The 19,262-nt window shown below is 70.2% G+C and overlaps 1 protein-coding gene across 3 annotated transcripts in view; it reads left to right on the top strand.

Annotated features, from left to right (window-relative positions):
* The window catches only part of CYTH1 (cytohesin 1), a 52,723-nt gene extending 33,700 nt beyond the window's left edge, over positions 1–19,023 (top strand). The window contains exons 1-13 of one of the 3 annotated variants that reach the window (XM_045835926.1): positions 1,626–1,643; positions 6,956–7,038; positions 8,126–8,190; positions 8,652–8,718; positions 8,845–8,963; positions 9,334–9,414; positions 10,241–10,353; positions 10,887–11,035; positions 11,421–11,533; positions 16,184–16,262; positions 17,507–17,578; positions 18,114–18,268; positions 18,794–19,023. In XM_045835926.1, coding sequence (XP_045691882.1) covers positions 8,659–8,718; positions 8,845–8,963; positions 9,334–9,414; positions 10,241–10,353; positions 10,887–11,035; positions 11,421–11,533; positions 16,184–16,262; positions 17,507–17,578; positions 18,114–18,268; positions 18,794–18,872 — 1,020 coding nt within the window. In that variant the 5' untranslated portion in view covers positions 1,626–1,643; positions 6,956–7,038; positions 8,126–8,190; positions 8,652–8,658 and the 3' untranslated portion in view covers positions 18,873–19,023. Of the gene's footprint in view, positions 1–1,625; positions 1,644–6,955; positions 7,039–8,125; positions 8,191–8,651; positions 8,719–8,844; positions 8,964–9,333; positions 9,415–10,240; positions 10,354–10,886; positions 11,036–11,420; positions 11,534–16,183; positions 16,263–17,506; positions 17,579–18,113; positions 18,269–18,793 lie in introns of those variants that run through there. The other 2 variants (XM_045835925.1, XM_045835924.1) reach the window with 2 other exon arrangements.
* Positions 19,024–19,262: the final 239 nt, after the last annotated feature.

The raw sequence follows: 19,262 nt of genomic DNA, 5'->3' as shown, positions 1-19,262 counted from the left end.
CCCAGCCGTGTCGTGTGAGGGCCGGGCGTGTGCGCAGGGCCCATGCGAAGGTCGGAGCCCCCGCTCGCTCCCGGCTCCGGCGAGGACCCCGTGGTGGCTCCAGGTGCAGCCTCAGAAGCCGGGCCCTGACCAGCACCGGTGCCTGCACCTGTCCCCGCGTCTCAGAGGTCCTCCCTGCTCTTCTCAGGGGCCGCGCTGTCGGAGCGGCGCTCGGCGTCTGCGGCCCTGCCGCGGGGACCAGGAAACTCCAGGGCTCGGGCGGGGGTAGGAGGCGGGGCCTCCTCACCACAGCTTCCTGCAGACAAGACGGGAAGGCCACAGTGTTTTTAGTTTCTCCCCTTTTTAGTTGTTTATCCAGAGCCGAGGTTCTTACCCAGGGCAGTCCCCCCTCCAGAGGACATTTGTCACCCCTGGGGGTGGGGCAGCGGTGCTGCTGGCAGCCAGTGGGCGGAGCCAGGGTGCAGCCGGACAGAGGTGGGATGTGGCCCCACAGCACAGTGACCCTGACCGGTCAGCGGGGCGAGGTCGAAGAGCCCTGGTCCGGCTGGCGTGGTGACCCGTCCCCCGCCTGTCCCCCGGCTCCTCTGGGGCTCGCTGTGGGAGCCCCGTCCCTCCCTCCCTATCCCCCGGGGAACGGCCCTGTCTCTCGGGGGGCTCCACAGACCGCTGCCCCAGCTGTCCCGGCTCTCGTGTGCGTGGGGCGTGTGCCTGTGGGGCCCGCGGCGTGGGGCCCGGGTCCCCAAACCACACCCGTGTTCTCGGTGCCGCCCGCCCCCCGAGCCTGGCAGCTGTGGCTCTCAGCCCGTCGTCGCCGTGCTTCAGTCCCCACCCGCAGCCAGAGGTGTCCCAGGGCCAGCTGCCCGCCGCAGCTGCACCGGAGCGGGGCCAAGGGTGATGCCGCGGCCCCAGTCGGGGCCCAGACCCAGGGCCGGCGTGTGGGGACAGTGGCCAGCGTGTGTCCTGAGCGGGAGGCTCGCCCCTCGGGGGAGCAGGCCGGAGCATCCGCGCGGGGAGTGGGGCCGCGGCCTGGAGCGCAGGAGGCAGGGCCTCGGAGTGAGGCCGGCCGCTGGCGTGGGCGGCGCGGAGCAGAGCAGGGAAGGAGGCGGCCGGTGCTCGGGGGGACAGAGCGGCCTGCTCTCGGCAGACCCGCCCGCCCGCCCGTGCGGTGCGGGGAGGCACCGCAGCAAGGGTTAACGTCTCCGGGAAGCAGCCGCCAGGGCCCCGCTGCTGCCGAGAGGAGAGGGAGAGCAGAGGCTGTGAACGCTCGCGGGCGGGCGGCGCGCCCCCGCCTCTGCAGGAGGCCCCGCCGGGGAGCGGGGGAGCCGGAGGAGGGGCGGCCGTGACTGCGTCCTCGCGGTGAGCCTGCAGAGAGCCGGGAGCACGGGCTCTGCGTGCCGGCCGGCGACAGCCCCGCGTCCGCGCCGGCATCGGCTCCGGCTCCCCGGCTTCCGCTCGGCCTCTGCTCCCTCCCGCCGCCCCCGCCCCGGCTGCGCCGGCACACGTGCTCGGGCCGCTCCGGCCCTCCCTCCCCCGGGGGCGCTGGGGCCGCGGTGCCGGCCCACCACGGGCTCTGAGGCGGACGGCTGCGCCCTGCCCAGGCTTTGACGCTGCTGCTGGGCGGTGGGGGCGAGGACGCGCTCCGGGTAAGAGGCGGACGGGTGGTGTGGGCGCCCTCAGCGCGGAGCCTCGTGTCCAGCGAGGGGACCCTGCTCTGCTCCCTGCCGCCCGGGGCCCCGGGGCCTGGGGTCTCGTGCTCTGCTCCCGCACGGGCCCGGCGCGGTTTCTTCAGGCCTGGGGAGTAGGAGCGAGCTGGCTCCCAGGGCCCGTCCGCGGGCCTCCGGTCCTGCGTGGGGGCCAGGCACAGGCCCGCAGAACCGCAGGGGTCTCTGCTATTCCTCACGGACCTCGGGGCCTCGCCCGGGTGTGGGGGGCCCCACTCCCACCAGTGCACATAGAGGAGCCGGTGGGTGCGCATTTAATTCGACCCGGGGGGTCCGTCCCAGCTGTGAGGCCGAGGGGCCGTGTCAGCGAGCGGAAGCCGGGGTCTCGCGAAGAGCCAGCGTGCAAGCAGGTTCCAGGAACCAGAGTCAAGTGCGAGAGGGTCGACCCCCTGCGCCCCGCCCCGGCCAGCCTCTCTTTGGGGCAGGCAGAGGTGTGGCAGCACAGCTGTGCCCGTGACGGTGACCACAGCGGCACAGGCCTGCCCGGGCCTCGGAGGAAGGTGGGGGGGCGGGCACAGAGGGCTCGGTCTCGGCGGGTCGGCGGGTCGGCGGGTCGGCGGGGCAGGGGATCGTGGGCTTTCCCGAGAGCCAGGGACTCCGCCCAGGTCCCAGGGAGGCCGGAGGCGGGGCAGGCCCTCCCAGTGGAGCTGGGTCCCGCTGGCTCTGCGCTCCTGCGGCCCTTTCAGGGGCCGCTTCGTAGCTGTCTGGGCGTGGGTGCGGGTGCGCCCGGAAGGCGGGGCCGCGGCGCCCGTGTGGCACCGCCAGGGTTTAGAAGAGGGCGAGCTTCTTAAAACGGCCAGTTTCTCGTTTGGCTTTTATTGAAAGCAGATGTAAACTTTGTTTTTCTAAACCGAACTTTTTAGGATACAATTTTATAACTTAGTTTCTTTTACTGCCCTGAATTTTGGCTTCACTTCCCATTGGTTAGCTGGTTAAGTCAGAACGTTACACCAACCGAGTCTGCAGGTTCCAGCATTTTCTGTGGAAGGTTAAGGACAAAACGCTTGGCTTTTATGGGACTGCTTGCGGAGCTCGGTCACAGGTACCCCCACTTGAGAAGGCGGGGATGGGGACCGGGGTGGGGGGTGGGTCCCCGAGGCCACGGAGCAGACGAGTATCCCTGCCCCTGCCCCTGCCCCGCCGGGCAGCTCGCCCGTGGGGCGGGTGCGTGCTCAGGATGGCGCTCCTCGGAAAGGCGGGGACAGTGGTGGTGAAGTCCTCAGTTCTTGTACCTCCCGAGGGGCCGGGGTGGTTCTGTGGGACAGTCCGGGCCGGGGGTCCGAACCGCTCGCCGAGGGTGGCGAGGCAGCTCCTCTCCCGGCTGTGCCAAGCGGCAACTCTGCTGGCCCCGGGCCGGTGCGCCGGCCCAGTTCTGGTCTCACGTGGTTTCCAACAGCTCTCAGGCCATAAACCGGTGGGGAGACATTTCTTCTGAGGTCTCTACATGAAACTCAAACTGTAGCCTCTTCAGAGAGGGGCCGAGGTCCGCAGAAGCCAGGAGTTCCGGGCACGGCTCTGCAGCCCCCGTGCCCAGCAGAATGTGCGCAGCCGAAGCCCCCCCCACCCCCGTGTCCGGCGGTGCGGTCAGTGGTTGGAGCCCTCGCCCTGGCCCTCCTGCCGGTGGGACCACCCGGGACTCTCCCCCTGGGGCCCGTCTCACTCTTCATAATGGCCTCAAGACCCCTCCTCACGGCGGTGTGGCGGGATCTGCTTCCTCCCGGAGGCCAAACCCCGGGCGGCCAGTTTTAGAAAGGACCGCTCTGGTTTTCGGTCAGCGGGAAAGGCCAGTCGTCCGTTCCCCAAAGGAGGCAGACACCGGGATGGGTCAGTGCTGGCGGCGGCACGGGTCACCGAGTCTGGGCTCCGGTCACACCCCTCTGCCACGTCCCTCCTCCCCACCACCGGCTCTGGTCTCACCAGCCGGCCCCAGGCCTGCTGGTCGACCCAGGGCGCGCCTTCCGCGTCACGGGCCTCTGGGTCCGTACCCGAGAAGCCACCCGAGACGTGGTTACCGGCTGGTGCCCGTCTTAAAGGGCTGACCCCGCCCACGTCTCGTCGGCAAGGGTCCAGGGCTTGTGAAAGTCTGCGGGACATTCCTGTGTCGCCGAAACCTCTCTAGTCCTTTGACTTTGCACTGTGAGTCACTGGGCTTCCCTGGGAGGCCAGGTGGCCCGCCCTCAGGGCAGGGCAGGGCGGTGATGCAACCGCAGCTGCAGGCGTGCAGTCCGGGTGCCCAGCCTCGTGACCAGCGCCCGCCACGCTGGGACTCCTGACGGGCCGCCTGGTGTCCCGGTCTTCGGGGGCGGAACGTCGCCTCTGCCCACGGGCAGTGTCCCAGCTTTGCACCTTCGAACCCAGGGCTGTTTGTTTGCCAGTGGCCGACGTCCCCTCCAGAGCCGGAGGTGTCCGTGCGCTGCCCGGGCAGGGTCGGGGTGGTGGGGTAGGGGGGTGCGCCAGGCTGGTCTCTCGTCCGTCTCCCCCCTGCACTGGGGAGAGGGTGGGCCTCCTGGGCTGTCGTCCTCACTCCGGTCCGGCGTCGGTCTGCGTCCTTGGCCTTTGCCAGGAGGGGCCACGAGGGGGAGGGGGACAGTTGGCGGTCACAGTGGGAAGGGAAGTCCAGCGTGTCTTCGAAGCAGGGCAGAGGGTCCTGCCGTGGCCGGGGACCCCTGGCGCCTCGCCCTAGCGCGCACCGAGGACCCTCACTCAGCCCCTGCGATGGGGCACAGGCGGTGCCGCCCGCCCCGGTGGGCAGTGGTCTGTGCGCCTGCGTCTGCACGGGGGCTTCCCGGCAGGTCAGTCACGGGGCGCTGCCCGCGGCACCGCCGGCCGCCATGTGCTGCACCCACTCACTGCGCCCGGGACCGTGCCTCCGGCCGGGAGGAAGGGCCTGCCCCTTTAAGACGCCCCCCCTTGTGTGCTGCGGCGGGGGCACGTCCCGGCACGGGCTCCTGCCCACTGGTACAGTCTGCAGAGCAACATTTAAGTAGGGAGACAAACAGGAGCCTCCCTTGTGAGGGTTCTCTGTTCGCGGCCGAGCACAGGGGCCCCTTGTTGTGGGCGCTTTAATCTCCCTCATTAAACTGGGGCCCCGCGAGGGGGCAGCAGGGGGCCCGTGGCGGCGGCCCCCGGTGCCCTGTGCACGATGCCTTGTGAAGGAGCTCCCGGGCCGGGGCCCCTGCGGCTCGGCTCTGCGTCCTCTGCACGTGGGCCGCCCCCGCCAGCCCCCGCCGCTCTGAGGGAGCGAGGAGGGCTTGCTCAGCTGCCTCCCCGGCCCAGCAGCGTGGCCGCGGCATGTGGCGGCCATCGGGGGAGGGGCTGTCTGCTGCGCTGCCATCTGGCCGGTCCTCCGCACTGCACCCCGCACGGCTGCACAGGAGGCCCCACCCGGTGGGGTGCTCCCCCCAGGGCCGAGGGCAGAGTGCATGCGGCTGCCTGAGGCCCAGCCCCTGCCGCCGTCCCCCCGCGGCCTGCGGGGCCCCTCGGACCGCCTGCTCTGGTCCCCATGTTGCGGCGCCGCCCCGGGGGCCAGGCCCTTGCTCGCCTGGGTCAGCCAGCGGCGGGTCCGCCTGCTGGGGGAAGGCCGGGGGGCGGGCCCGGAAGATGGGCCTCGGGGTCCTCGGTGTGAAAGGGGTCCCACCCACCCTCCTGCCCGACCGGGGCCTGGCCTAGGCCCGGGGTCCTTGTGTCGGGCTCTGACGGTGCCCCCCGCCTTGCCTGTGCACACCTGCGTGCGCACCGCGGCGGCCTGCCGACCCCCACGGGGTCTGAGGGCAGCTCCGCGCTGCAGCTCCCGCCCCGCGCACGGTGCACGTTTCTCTGCGAGACGAGAGGAGCCGTCTCTTCCACCGAACGAATTGACTGCGTGTTTTCAGTCTGCCTCTGTTTTCCAGCCTTTTCTCTCGGCCCCTTGTTCGGGGGAGCGCCTCAGCTGCGTCTGTCCGGGGCTTCATTTCGGGAGGGGCCAGAGGGGCCAGATGGGTTTGATTTCCGAGAGCTCACTCTTTTTCTCCGTTGCCCCTGTTCAGAGTTTCCTGTTTTTTGGAGTGCCCTTTGTCTCCTCCGCGCTCTCTGCCCGCGGGGACTCGGCGCGGGGCCTCCCGGACCGGGAGCCCTGCTGGAGGCTGGCGTCTGTCCGGGTTCCTCCTCGGGACAGGCCCTGCCCGGCTCCCCGCCGTCGGCCTGGGGGCTCCAGGCCGGCTGCACAGCCGGCTGCTCGCTCGCAGGCCGGCCCGGCCCTCTGTCCTGGCCTGGGGGGCTCCTCGGGGCGCACGGGTCCACTGGTCGTCAGCTTCCGCTGGCCTGGCCGGGGCCGGGCTTGCCGGCGAGCTGGTGGAGCCCTGTCTGCAGCTGCAGAGCCGAAGCCCCACTGTCCGTTCCCCGTAGAAGAGCCGATAAAAAGGGAGTGTCGCCCGGATTTCAAAACCACGTCGTGTCGGAGCAAGTGCTTGTCTTCCGGGGCCTCCAGGAATCAGCCTCTTGGGGAACACCCGGTCCCCAAGACGGGCGGGCCAGAAGCCCCCATGTGAGAACTGCAGAGCCGCCGGAGCGGACGGGCGGGCGGGCTTCCCCCCAGAATGGGGCGGGGCCCTGTGGTGGGCCTGTGGCTTCTCACAGCGGGGCTGCTCTGATGCGGCTGGGGCGCTGCTGGTCTCACTTTCTCCTGAGGCCAGGTGGGCGCGCGCACACCTGCGTTTGCAGGGCCCGGCGCCCGTGCGGTGGGCTGCCCGGTGTGCGGTGGGCGCGGGCTGGGCCTGCCTGACGCCGGTGCTTCCCGTTCCCGGCACCCGCGGCTCCCAGCAGGGTCAGAGGGCACGAGCTGGTTTTAGAACATCGCTCAGACCACGTAGAAGGATGAGGTGGGGAGAAAAGTGCCCAGAGCTCAGCACTGTTCTCAGCGGGGGTGTATCCTGGTGGGTCTTTCCTCTACCTGCGCAGTCCCTCCCCTCGCTCCTCCAGGGGGGCGCACAGCCTCCGTGCTCTGCGGTGGCCCCTCCCCTCGCCGCCAGAGGTGTCCCAACGTGGCCCTCCACGTTGGGGTCGGACTCAGGGAGGGACCCGGGGTCAGAGAGGTCGGCTGACCAGCCCCCTCCCCGAGGCCGGGCCAGGGTGCGTGCTCCTTCGCCCTGCGCTGCTCCGCGCCCCAGCTCCTTCTCCTCTGCCGGGTCTGGCGGCCTCTGGGTTTTACTTTTCGGCAGGATGTGAGCTTTCTTCTCATGCTTTCCCCTTCCGCGCAGTCCCCAGCGACCTGACGGCGGAGGAGCGCCAGGAGCTGGAGAACATCCGGCGGAGGAAGCAGGAGCTGCTGGCCGACATCCAGGTAGGCGGGCGCCGGGTGCTGCCGGGACAGGTGTCCCGCAGAGCGTGTTCTCTGACCCGCGGGCCCCGCACCGAGTGCGGGTGGCAGAGTGGTCACCGGGAGGGGTGGGGCTCAGAGAGGTGCGTGGTCCGTGTGCTCCACCAGCTGGCCGGCGGTCAGGGGCAGTGTGGCCCTCGGGCTCCCGGGGCCACGGGTGAGGGCTGTGGCCCCCGTGCGCCGGCCCTGGCGCCGCCACTTGCTGGGCGAGCGGCGTGGGAGCCCCGAGTCTCGGCTCCTTGCATGTCCGTCCCTCGGTCCGGAGGGCAGGATGGAACCGCCTGGTGTGCACGGGCGGCCGCAGGCCCGAGTGTGTTCACGGTCACATGGGACGGGGTGGGGTGGCCGGTCGCTCGGAGACGCGTCGTTGCCATGAGTGCCCATCGGGGCTTTTCTGGGTTCCTTCACGTGGCCAGCAGGCGTTGTGGGACGCAAGTCACCGGAGCCCTAGCTGGGCTCCTTCCCCCAGGCAGCAGGCGCTCCTCTAGGGTTCTCCGTGAAATAGCTGGGAGCTGGGAGTGGGGGCCCCCCGGCACCCCGTGTGCTGCAGCATGCAGAGGAAGCGCGGAGCTGCTGCGGTGCCGGCTCCGGTACCGGGCACTGTGGCCACTTGCCCTGATGCTTCGACGGCTACGCCACTGGTGGATGCTGGGAGAGGGGGCCCCTGGCGGCCACAGTCCACGCCGACGTGCGGGGGAGGGAGGGAAGTGGGAGGGAGGAAGCAGGCCCCGGGCTGGCGTTCCGTCTCAACGGCCGCGCGGCAGCTGTGTTGGCCTGCAGGCTCCTCGGGGGCGGGCGGACGTCCGAGGGGCCTCCTGGGGGTCAGCAGGTGCCTCGCACCTCGGTGTCCCCTTGCATGCTGGCTGCTGGGAGGAGGTCAGCGTTTGTGCCCGGGAAGTCTTTTGCAAAGTGCTTTACATTTTTTTGTGTTTGTCTCATTTCACTTCGTTGTGCTTCTCGCCGGGAGGGGTCCTGTGGGACTTCAGAGGCTCTGACCTGACGCGCACCTCCCCCCGGTGACGGAGGTGACCCTGCGCTGTCTGTCTTGCAGAGGCTGAAGGATGAGATAGCAGAAGTGGCTAACGAAATCGAAAACCTGGGGTCCACAGAGGAAAGGTGAGCCGGCCGCTCTGGCGCTTCCCAGGAGAACAGCGTGTCTTCTGCCCGGTTTGCTTGCGAGCACACGGGCAGCCGTCCTCGCTGCCTGCCCCCCTCCGCGGCGGGGCTGGGGGGCCGAGGGGGCTGCGGAGGTGGCGGGAAGGCTGGACTGGGGGACGGGGGGGCGGGGGGGGGGTTGGTCGCAGCACCCTCCGCGCCCTCCACGCAGCGGCACTGGTTAGCTCGCGGACCGTCGTTCCCGGGCGCACGGCGCCGGGGGTCGGGCGGCATGAGTCACAAGTCAGCACGGTTCAGAGGCACCCGTGCGAGAGAACGCCGGGGGTGGGGGGGGCACCCGAGAGTGGGCCCCGGCCGGGTGTTCGGCGGCCCTTCCACAGCCGCGCGCGTGGGGACCGGGTCCGCCTCGCCCGCCCGCTGACCGCCGCAGCCCTGATGTGGCTCTGGCGGTCGTGTTGCAGGAAGAACATGCAGAGGAACAAACAGGTGGCCATGGGCAGGAAGAAGTTCAACATGGACCCGAAGAAGGTAGGGGGAAGGACGCCCGGCCCGCCGTCAGTGCCCCTGTGTCTGGAGCCCCCCCCCCCCCGGCGCCCTTCGCCCCCTTCCCGGGCGGGTCTGGGGCACCGTCGGCATCTCCGCCGTGCTTTCCAGGGGATCCAGTTCCTCGTCGCCAACGACCTGCTGAAGAACACCTGCGAAGACATTGCCCAGTTCCTGTACAAGGGCGAGGGCCTCAACAAGACGGCCATCGGGGACTGCCTGGGGGAGAGGTGAGGCCGCGGCCGCGGGGCGGGGCCGGCTCAGAGCGCCGAGTCCCTGTCGTCTTTTCCAGATTCTGTTTATTTACTTTTAGAGGGGGGGCGGGGGGAGGGAGGGAGGGAGCAGGCCGGCGCTCAGTCCGCGGAGCCACCAGCCGGGGCCAGGACGCTGGGTTCCTCCCGAGAGTGCGTCTGGAGCAGCAGCACCCGCATCAGCGGCGCGACCCTGGGGCCAAGGGCCGCAGTGCGGGGGCCGGGCCTTCTGCCCCGGGTGGGGTCCCGGGCCCACAGGACTCGGCGTGGGGACCCGCCAGCGGGGAGCTGGGGGAGCCGGGCTTCCCGGTGCCTGACACCCCGCCCCGCACCTTGTTTCCCTCGACAGAGACGAGTTCAACATCCAGGTCCTGCATGCGTTTGTGGGCCTGCACGAGTTCACCGACCTCAACCTGGTGCAGGCCTTACGGTGAGCGTGGTGGGGCGGGCGTGGTGGGGCGGGAGAGGCAGGTCCTGGTCGCGTCTGCCCCCGGGGGGGCATTCGGGCCTCGCAGTTGGGGTTAATCTGGCCGTCTTGGGGGGGGGCGCTGGAATAAGAGAGGGGCCACTCGGGCCCCAGATGGTGGGGGGTGGGGGGGCACCCAGAGGCAGACTGGGTGGAGCTCTCCCTCCGGCTTCCCGCCCCGTCTCTGGGGCCGGGCGTGTGCTCCGTCTCTGGAGTCGGTCCTGGCTCCTGGCAGGCAGTGGGGGCAGGCTTCGGTCTCCGGCCCAGACCAGGGAGCAGGTGGCCGCGCCCGTCAGTGCAGAGGGAATGTAACTTCCGCTTCTCACTGGGTCTGTGACCTCGGGCCTCGGGGAAACCGTCACTGCGGGCTCACCCTGCTGCGGCAGGAGCGGTGGTGCCAGTCCCTGCGGCCACTTGGAGACGGGGACTCGGTGCGGACGGGCCCTGCCGGCCGCGGGTCTCCGCTCCAGTGGGTCGGTCCCTTGCCCCCGCCTCGCCCTGGTTTCTGAGCAGCAGAGTTCACGTGAGCGGCGCCACGTCCCTGTTTCAGTCTGCGTGCTTTCCTGAGGGGGAAGCCGCCCCCCGCCCCCCCGCTAGGAAAACATTCGTTTTCCATGCATCCCGGGACGCTCTCCCCTCGACCGGGAGAGCAGGGGTGCGCGGTGGCGATCTGGTGGGGTCCCCGCCACAGTGTCCCGAGCCCTTGGGCAGGAGGATCTCCGGGAATGAGGGAGGGTGCACGAGCCCCCAGCCCCGCGACGCAGGTGACACAGCCGTCTCGGCCCCCCAGGCAGTTCCTGTGGAGCTTCCGGCTGCCCGGCGAGGCCCAGAAGATCGACCGCATGATGGAGGCGTTCGCCCAGCGGTACTGCCAGTGCAACCCCGGGGTGTTCCAGTCCACGGGTAGGCGGCCGGCATGGGCGGGCCCCCGGGCGCTCCCCCCGGGGAGGGGGCGGGCCGTGCCTGGGAACACGCACCCAGACGGCAGTTATGGCAGCAGCAGGGAGGGGACAGCCCGGAGTCCAGCCACAGGGAGTGCGGTGGAACTGGTGGTGTCTTTAAGTTACGTAGCTTAAAACTCGTATTTCTAAAGAGTTCTTATTGATACAGGGAAATGCTAATAAGATGAGCAAAAAGCAGGATTCCAAATCATGTCCCCGCTCCAACTCCAGTTTGGTGACCACGTGTCCGTGGGGCATGCGGGGGCAGGGCACGGGACGCAGGTGCGTGAGGGGGCGGGGCTCCAGGCAGCTCGCGTTCTCCTCGGTGGACGCTGCGCGGCGTCCCCAGGTGCCTGCGGTGCGCCGTCCTGTCGCGACCTGAGGCGGCGAGCCCCTCGGCGCCCTGGACGAGGGGGTTGCCTCGCTCTCCCCGGCGGCCTGGCCCCAGCTCCGGGCCCCCGCGGCCGTGTCTGACGGGCCCCCCGCCCCTCACAGACACGTGCTACGTGCTCTCCTTCGCCATCATCATGCTGAACACCAGCCTGCACAACCCCAACGTCAAGGACAAGCCCACCGTGGAGAGGTTCGTGGCCATGAACCGGGGCATCAACGACGGCGGGGACCTGCCCGAGGAGCTGCTGCGGGTGAGCACGCGTGGGGGGGGCTCAGTGGGGTGCGGGGTGCAGCTCCTCTCTCGCTGGGGCGTGTGCGTCCCCTTTGGAGGTGGGTGGTGCGGCCCCCCCGCCGGGGAGTCAGAAGGCGGGGCAGGGGGTTGTAAGTCTGGAGCTGAAGGCGGGACTGGAGGTCGGGCTGCTCTCTGTCCTCCCTGGGTCGTCGTCCCCCAGGCCTCCCACTCGTGTGCGGGCGGGGCTCCGTCCCCGGGCCTCAGTGCCCGCCTTCCCCGCAGGCTGCAGGCTGCAGGCTGCAGCTCGGGAGCGCTGGTGCGGGCGGGGCCGGGACAGTGGGGGCAGCAGGGAGAGGCGCCTGGGGGGGGGGGGAGCCGGAGACACGCAGGGCCTCTCTCGCCAGAACCTCTACGAGAGCATCAAGAACGAGCCCTTCAAGATCCCCGAGGACGACGGCAACGACCTCACGCACACCTTCTTCAACCCCGACCGCGAGGGCTGGCTGCTGAAGCTCGGTGAGCGGCGCCCCGGGGTGCAGGTGCCCGCGCGGCCGCGGCGGGGCTTTGGGGCGAACTCACGCTGCTGGCGCCAGAGCCACCTCCAGGGAGGAAGGGAAGGCCAGCAGTGCCCCCGGGGGACGTGGGAGGCTCGTGGGGCAGACTTCGCTCGGCCCCGGAAGTGGCCCGCGAGCACGTGCACGTGCACGCCGCACGTCCGTCCGCTCCGGAAGTGACGGCCTGGCCTCTCCCCTCCGTGCCCCCCTCCCCCTCACTGGGCTGGGCCCGCCGCATCCATCTCTCTACTTCCCATCACTCAGACGCGCACCCCGCGCCCACCCACCGCCCAGTGCATCATCATGCTCGCATCTGGCTCCCACCGGCCGCGTGCATGGCAAACCCGAGCCCGGCTGCCGCACCCCCCGCAGCCCCTCCCCCCCAAACCCCCCCCCCCCGCCCCAGTCAGCCCTGCCGGCGGTTCTGTTCACCCCGAAAGACCGGGGAGTCCTCCTCCCGCGGGCAGAAGCGAGCTCGCAGGGCCGAGACTCCTGCCCTGAAGGAGCTCAGGTCACCCAGAGGGAGGGAGCGGCGGGGTTTGCGTGACGCCCCCGTCCACACCCAGTGGCCGCGCTGGACCCCCAGACACGCGGGGTCGGTCTCTGGGCCGCTGTCGGAGTCCGGCCTTCCGTGGCGGCGTGGGTCGCACGTCGTCAGGCTGCTGACCAGCCTGGTCCCCGCCCCCCTTCGGCTGCTCGGCGGGGTTAGAGCCCTGCCCTGACTGTGACCGGCTCGGCCGGCGGGGAGTGCTGGGAGGGCAGCCGGCCCCCTGACCGGCCCCGGCGGCGGCAGGGTCTGCATTTCCTGCGGGAGGGCGGCCCGAGTCCCTGTGTTGACACCTGGTGACCCGGCCCATCCGCTGGCAAAGCGCTGCCTCATCGCTGAGGGTTTTGAGCTCTGGAATTAGCCGACATTCCGTCTACGTTTAAGCCGGTGAATCCAAATTACTAACGGCAGAGGTGGCCGCTGCTGCTCTGCGTCTTCAGTGCCGAGTGGCTCCAGTGTCGGGGGGCTGCTGGAAACCGAGCGAGGGCACCCGGCTTGCAGGGATGCCCCCCCCCCAGCAAAGTCTGTTAAAGCGCTGGTGCGCAGGGGCAGCGCCCGTGTCGGCAGCCCGCTGCTAAAATTAGAGCCGTAGGGGGGCCGTCTTGGTTCCTGCAGCAGGACATGCAAATTCATGAGGTTTCCCAGAACGTCAGACAGAATCCAGCTAAGCGTGGGTCCCGGTTTTCGGATCACTGTGTTCCTTTCTCCAGCCCCCACCCGGCCACTCTCGGGGCGTGTGTGCCCAGCGCCCTCACACCTGTGCGGGGCGGGGCAGGGCCGGGCCCCCGGGGCGCAGGTAGCCGCAGGCTGTGCACTCCGGTGTGTACACACACTTCAAAGAGGGGTGCCCGCGGACAAAAGACCGTGACTGCTCCCCAAAGCAGTTGTCATGGCAATGAAGAAATGGCAGCTTTGTGAGAACTCAGTCGTGGGGTCCTTGGGGCCAAGTTCTGTAGTGCCCTAGACACCTGCCTCACCCTTGGGTGGGCTGTGGCTGCTGAGCCCCTCCCTTCAGGCCAGGCAGGCGGCCCCTCCCCCAGCCCCGCCCCGCCCCGCCCCAGGCAGACGGGAGTGACGGTCGCATTGCACTTTGAGACTGAGGAGCTGGGTTGAATTTCTTTGTTTTAATTTTCTTTTCTCCCTCATTTGTATGTTTCCATGATTTTGGCTCTCCTTTTCCCCGCCCCAAACTCCAGGAGGTATGTACCCCCTCCCCCCTGCTCGCTCTCCCTGCCCAGGCCTCTGTGATGCTGCTGCAGCTGCTTCTTCTGTTATTTTTGGTCATTTTCTTTTTAATTGCTGGTGGTAGTGTTCACGCTGCTTCTAACTTCCTGCGCAGTCCCTAAGGAACTGGCCAGGGTCCGGGGCCGCTGTCGCCGCTCCCCGCGTCCGCGTGGCGCACAGCGGCCGGACGGCGGGGCGCCAGGCCGAGAACACGCACCCTCCCACATGGCGGTGCGCGGGGGCGCGGGCAGCGCCCGCCCAGCCGTCTCGCGGCCGGTGGCCAGGGAGCACACTCCGTTTCGGTCGACACCCAGGAACTAAAGCGTGGTCTCCGCAGCGGAGGGGAGGAGGAGGAAGGCGTTTTGACTTCCCGAAGCCGCGTGCTTCTGGTCCGCGGTGGGCGGAAGGGTCCGGGTTGCGCGGCCCAGGAGACGCTGACCTTTCCACGGAAAGGGGAAGGGTGTTTCCTAGGCTGCGAGCGCCGCCCAGTAGAACTTGTTTCTTTTTTAAGACAAAAAACAAAAGTTCCTCCTCGGAGTCCCGCTGCCTCACTTCCTGGGCGTTCGGGGAGGGCGCTCGGACCTCAGCCCTGTTCTCGTCCCTCCCCTTTCCCAGTGAGGCCTCGCGAGCCCCCCCGCCATCAGCCTGAGTTACGTTGTCGAGACCCATTCCGCAGCCGCTGGTCTGGGGACATGGCCCCCCCAGGCGAGGAGCTGCTCTGCCGTCGGCTTAAGCCCGACTCGGGCAGCACTGCCCGGGAGAAGCACCCCCGTCCCCAGTGGTGGCGTGCGTTAGAACACTTGGGGGCCGGCGGGCTGTTCCGGCTCCAGAGGCCTCCGGCCCGTCCCCCTCGGGCGCGGGGACCCTGAGGAGGGGGTGGCTCTGTGAGTTCCACGGGGACTGTCCTGGGCGCGCAGGGGCCTATCTGCTTGCTTCCCGTCTGTGTCCCCTTCCCCACGGAAGCGCCCCCCGGGGGCCGCAGCGACGCTTCCGGCGGAGGCTCTGGGACCCCGCCGGCGGTCAGGGGACCGCCGCGCTTCCTCGGCCACCAGGGGGCGCCCCCTCTGCTTGTCCCGCTGGACTCCCGCCCATCCCGCTTTGGCATCGATCCCTCGACCCGCCCCCCCATGACTTCCTGAGCCCTGGGCGCCCAGTGGCCCTGCCCCCTGGGGGTGCTTGGGTGGTCGCCAGCGAGGGGAGGGGCAAGTGTCCCGGGGGCTGAGCCCTGGGTGGCGATGGAGGCCCGGGAGGGGGAACAGCCGAGTTCCCGACTCCAGAATGGGGGTGGGGTGCTTTTTACGGCAGAGAGGCCCCGGTTCCTCGTGAATTCCTCGCCTCCTCCCTCCTCATTCACCTCGATCCGCCCGGGCCCCATTCCCGTCTCCCTCCGTGGCCCCCACCCCCGCCTGGGGGGGGGCACGAGCGCCCAGAGGCCCCACCCCCCGCGGCGGGGAGAGAGTCGCTCTGCCCGACACCAGCCAGCCCTGGCGGCGGCCGCGCATGCTCGCTGCGCACACCCCGTCCGTGGCCGGGGTCCGTGCCGGGCAGGGCCTGGGCCTTGGTGGTCGACCTTGGAGCCTCCCCGAGGGTTCAGGCATTCAGTGCTCTGTACGCCGCGACGGGGACCGAAACCGCAGGCTGCACCGCCTGCCGCTGCTCGCGGGCCCCCCCCCAGGCCCCCCCCCACCAGGGGCCAGCGCGCAGGCGTGTCCTGGCGGCCGGAGCGCGCCCTTCAGGACCGCCCGCTCCCGGGGTGAGGCGGGAGAGGAGGCGGGACCGAGGCCCCGCTGGACGGACAGCCCCAGGCCCTGCCCTCCGCGGAGGGCACCGCAGAGGTGGTCCCCTCTGTGGGCTGAGGCTCAGCCGAAGAGCCCCCGCCGTCCCCGGGCAGCAGGACGCGCTCCGGGGTGCCCCGTGTGCCCGCCGAGGGCCTGGGCGTGCTCTGCGCCGCTCGAGGCCAGAGAGCTCCCCCAGCGACCCGCCGCGCGGAGAGAGAAGGCAGGGCCGTGGCGCCTGCGTGTGAGCGGGTCCTGGTCGGGCTGGCGCCTCAGCACCCACCTCGCCGGAACCCCAGCCCCCTCCGCGCCTCCTCTGCAGCTGGGGACTGTGTGTGTTGGCGGGGAGGGGGGGGGGACTCGGGCAGGGTCTCCGCTCACCGCCGCCACTCGGCGCTCAGGGGCCCCTGGTCCGGCTGTCCCTGTCACCAGTTTTCTGGGGGGGGGCCCCAGCGTGCAGAAGTCCCTGAGTGGCCCCCGCCCCCAGGGAGTCCTCCCTGAGGCAGGACACGGGCCCGGGAGCCTGAAGCCAGGGGAGACGCACTGCGTGCGCCCAGGGAGGCCCGGTCACGCGTCCCAAGAAACCCGTGGGTTTGACGGTGACGGGCGACAATGTCCTCACTCCCGCTCCTCCCCGGGCCCTCTGGCCGCGCGGCTCCACGCGGTGGGGCTGGCGGGGCCCGGCAGTGCGGCCCGGACGGGGGGCGGGGGGGGCTGATCCTCTCCCCCCTTTTCTGTGCGTTTGCCCATTCCCGCCCCACCAATAGAGGCCCTCGGCCGAGCCACGCGTCCCGGCGCCCCCATCGCAGCCCGCGCTCACCCCGCTCTCACCCGCTTCCCGGGCGTCTCCGGGCCGCCTGACTCGCTTGCTCTGCTCATGCCCACGGACTTTCATCCTGTGAAAGGCGCTTCTGTCTGGCTCTGTGTCTTGTCACCGGTGCAAACCCTGCCGTGGTCCCCGCGTCTCCCCGGGGCCCTGCCCTCGCTCCCTCCCCTCGCCCGGAGGGAGCTGTGTGCCGCGGCCCCAGCCCCGCGCCCCCGCCGACTCGCGTCTCTCTCTGCTCCGCAGGCGGCCGGGTGAAGACCTGGAAGCGGCGCTGGTTCATCCTCACCGACAACTGCCTGTACTACTTCGAGTACACGACGGTGAGCGCGCCCCGCCCGGCCCCGTTTCTGAGGTGGCAGGGGGGCCCCAGGCCGGTCCGCATGGCCGGGCCGGGAAGAGGGTGGTGCGGGGTGGGGGGAGGACTGGGGCCCCGGGCCTGGGAGCCCTGCGGGCGTGGGGCGTCTCCCCCGCTTCCAGACGGAGCCCGGGCCGGGGAAGGCAGGAGGGCGGGGCGTGCGCGTCGCTGCGGAAGGGGCTTCGGAGCTGGGCGGGAGGGAGTGAGCCTGGACGAGCTGCCAAGCAAGAGTCTGTGGCCTGTTGAAGGGGGTGACGCTGAGGTGACGCTAAGCGTGACCTGGGGAACTCAGAGGTCCCGGGGCAGCGGAGAGGCTAAATCCTTTGATGCAGAAGCGCGGCCACGGGCAGGCGTGTGAGGAAGGCGGTGAGGAAGAGGGGTGGGGGGGACCCCGACGTGCTCTCGAGCTGGTCCCGTGCGCGCCCTCCTCGGTGCCCTGGAGAGCAGGTGTGCGGCGGCACCGCGCCTGCGGCTGGTCCCGGCGGGCAGGGGGCGGGGAGGCTGCGCGTGGTCCTGCCCGCCTTCACCGGCTGAGAGCCAGGGTCCCGCTGGGGACTCGGGGCGCCCTCTCTGCAACACCCGCCCGGCTGCTGGCGGAGTATTTGCTGGGGGAACTGTCCAGAGAGGGCGCCCAGGCACCTGTGCGGCGGTGACCCCTCGGAGCTGGAGCCCTGGGGGGGCCGGGCACCGGCAGGAGTTGAGGTGCCCTTTTGGGCCCCGGTGGAATGTGTCAGGTGGGCACGTTCTCTCGGACAAGACGGGGCAGGAGGTCACGGGCCGGGGCGACCTTCGACGCAGCTGTGTCCCTGGCGTTGGGGCTCTAGGACCAGGCTGGGGTTTTGGGGGTACCTGACTTGGAACCGGGGCTCGAAAGATGAGCAGGGGCCGGGCCGAGAGGCGGGAGCTTTCGGTGCGAAGGGCTCCCCTGTTCTGCCCCGAGGGCCGGCCGCGGCTCTCGCGGGGCCTCCGTCGGACCCCCGGGCGTGCTCCTTGCGGAGGCCTTTGGTGACGGGGGCTCAGGTGCGGCGCCTCGACAGCGCTCCGCGTCTCCTGGCGCTGCTTTGTTGGGGGCGTCCGCGGCCCGGCTGAGCTGGGAGAGGCTGGGGGAGCAGGCGGGCTGGGGCGAGTCGTGTCCCGGGTCGTGTGCGGCGTGGTGCGCGCGGACCGGGCCCCGGGGCCTCCCTCCTGAGGCTGTGCGGTCTCCCGCAGGACAAGGAGCCGCGGGGGATCATCCCTCTGGAGAACCTGAGCATCCGGGAGGTGGAGGACTCCAAAAAGCCGGTGAGTGCTTTCGCCGAGATACTTGGGACGAGAGAGGTGGGCGTGGCAGTTCTCTGCAGAAGAGTTCAAGTACAGAGGTTTACTTAAAACAACAACAACAACAAAGCGGAACAGAAGCGCCCCGTTGTGCCTTGGATTCGGTGTTCAGGCCAAAGATGAGGAGGCCCTAAGCAACCTCTGTTCTGCCCACCTGCTGAGGGCCACTTACTGACCGTCACCCAGAGGGGCAGAGCTGTCCCTCCGGAGAAGGCAGCCCCCCCAGCCTCACGGTCAGGACCCCATCCCAGGAGCGGCGGTGCCTTGTAGGTGTCTTCCCTGCGGCTGGGGGCACCGGGGCATCGCTGGCTGGCTCTCCCCATCGGCGGGCACCTCTGCCCGTGAGCCGGTGGCACCCGGTCCCCGTGCTGCAGAGCTCCCTCCAGGCCCTGCCCGCGTCTCACGGAGGCCGCGGGAGGGTCTCTGGGAGCCTGAGCGCCGCTCCTCCTCGGTCGGCCGCGCGCTCGGCCCTCGGTGACCGCCCTGCTCTGGTCCTCAGAACTGCTTCGAGCTGTACATCCCGGACAACAAGGACCAGGTCATCAAGGCCTGCAAGACGGAGGCCGACGGGCGCGTGGTGGAGGGGAACCACACCGTGTACCGGATCTCCGCCCCAACGCCCGAGGAGAAGGGCGAGTGGATCAAGTGCATCAGGTACGGGCTGCCCTCGGGTCGGGTCGGGGTGTCCCGGGCGCACTCCCAGGCCCAGTACAGGGGCGGGAGCAGGCACCCTCGGCCCCACAGGGGGAGGCAGGTCTGTTTCTCCACCCAGCAGCCACCCCGCCCGGCAGTGGTGGTAAACATCTTACTCCGTCACTCCTGACCCTGGGGGGCGCTGTGGGTCCAGGCCCAGAGGGGAACATCGAGGCCCCCCAGGGGAAGGACTGTGCGCAGGGCAGGGGTGCCCGGTGTGAGCTGAGCTGCCGGCCCAAGCCCCCTCCTGTGTCGGTGCCCCACGGTGTGAGGACATGGGGGGCCGTGTCCCGGGGGGCAGTCCTGCACCCCATCTGGCTGGGGCGTCGGGGAAGCCTGTCCGGGTTGCCCCACGGGCATCTGCTTGTCTCAGCGCCACACCCTCTGGGGCGTGAGCCCGGTGCCCCGGGGCAGCCCTGCTCGAGGGGTCTCTGAGATCAGCGCCCCGACCCTCAGCCTCTCCCCGTCGCCCCGTCTGTGTTCCAGAGCGGCCATCAGCAGGGACCCCTTCTACGAGATGCTGGCAGCGCGCAAGAAGAAGGTGTCCTCCACGAAGAGACACTGAGCCGTGTGCGGAGCGGAGCGGGGCCGCCCGGAGCGGGGCCGCCTGCGGGGGCCGCCCTGCCCTCCCAGAGACTCGCTTCAGCTTTTGCCACGTTCTTAAGTGGGAGCCACCGGGCAGGCCGCCCCGCTGGGGACGAGGGAGCCGGCGCCCTCTCTCTGCAAGGACGGAGCTCCTGTCGCAGAGCGGCCGCGCGGGGGTCAGGGTGACATGTGCCCGGTGCTCCCCCGGGGCCCCCGGGGCCCTGCAGCGCCGCGGGATGGGAGAGAAGCCACGTTCCACAGAGATATATTTTTGTGTTTTACAAAGAGAACCGTGGAGCAGAGCCTCCACACGCTGCCCGCCCGCCCGCGCTGGGAGGCCGCCCCCGCAGCTCTAAGGGAGCGGCCCCGG

Source organism: Phyllostomus hastatus, unplaced genomic scaffold (genome assembly GCF_019186645.2).
Source record: "Phyllostomus hastatus isolate PE091 unplaced genomic scaffold, TTU_PhHast_1.1 phas_contig_210, whole genome shotgun sequence".
Taxonomy (NCBI): Eukaryota; Metazoa; Chordata; class Mammalia; order Chiroptera; family Phyllostomidae; genus Phyllostomus; species Phyllostomus hastatus.
This window is presented reverse-complemented; position numbering and strand designations above follow the sequence as displayed.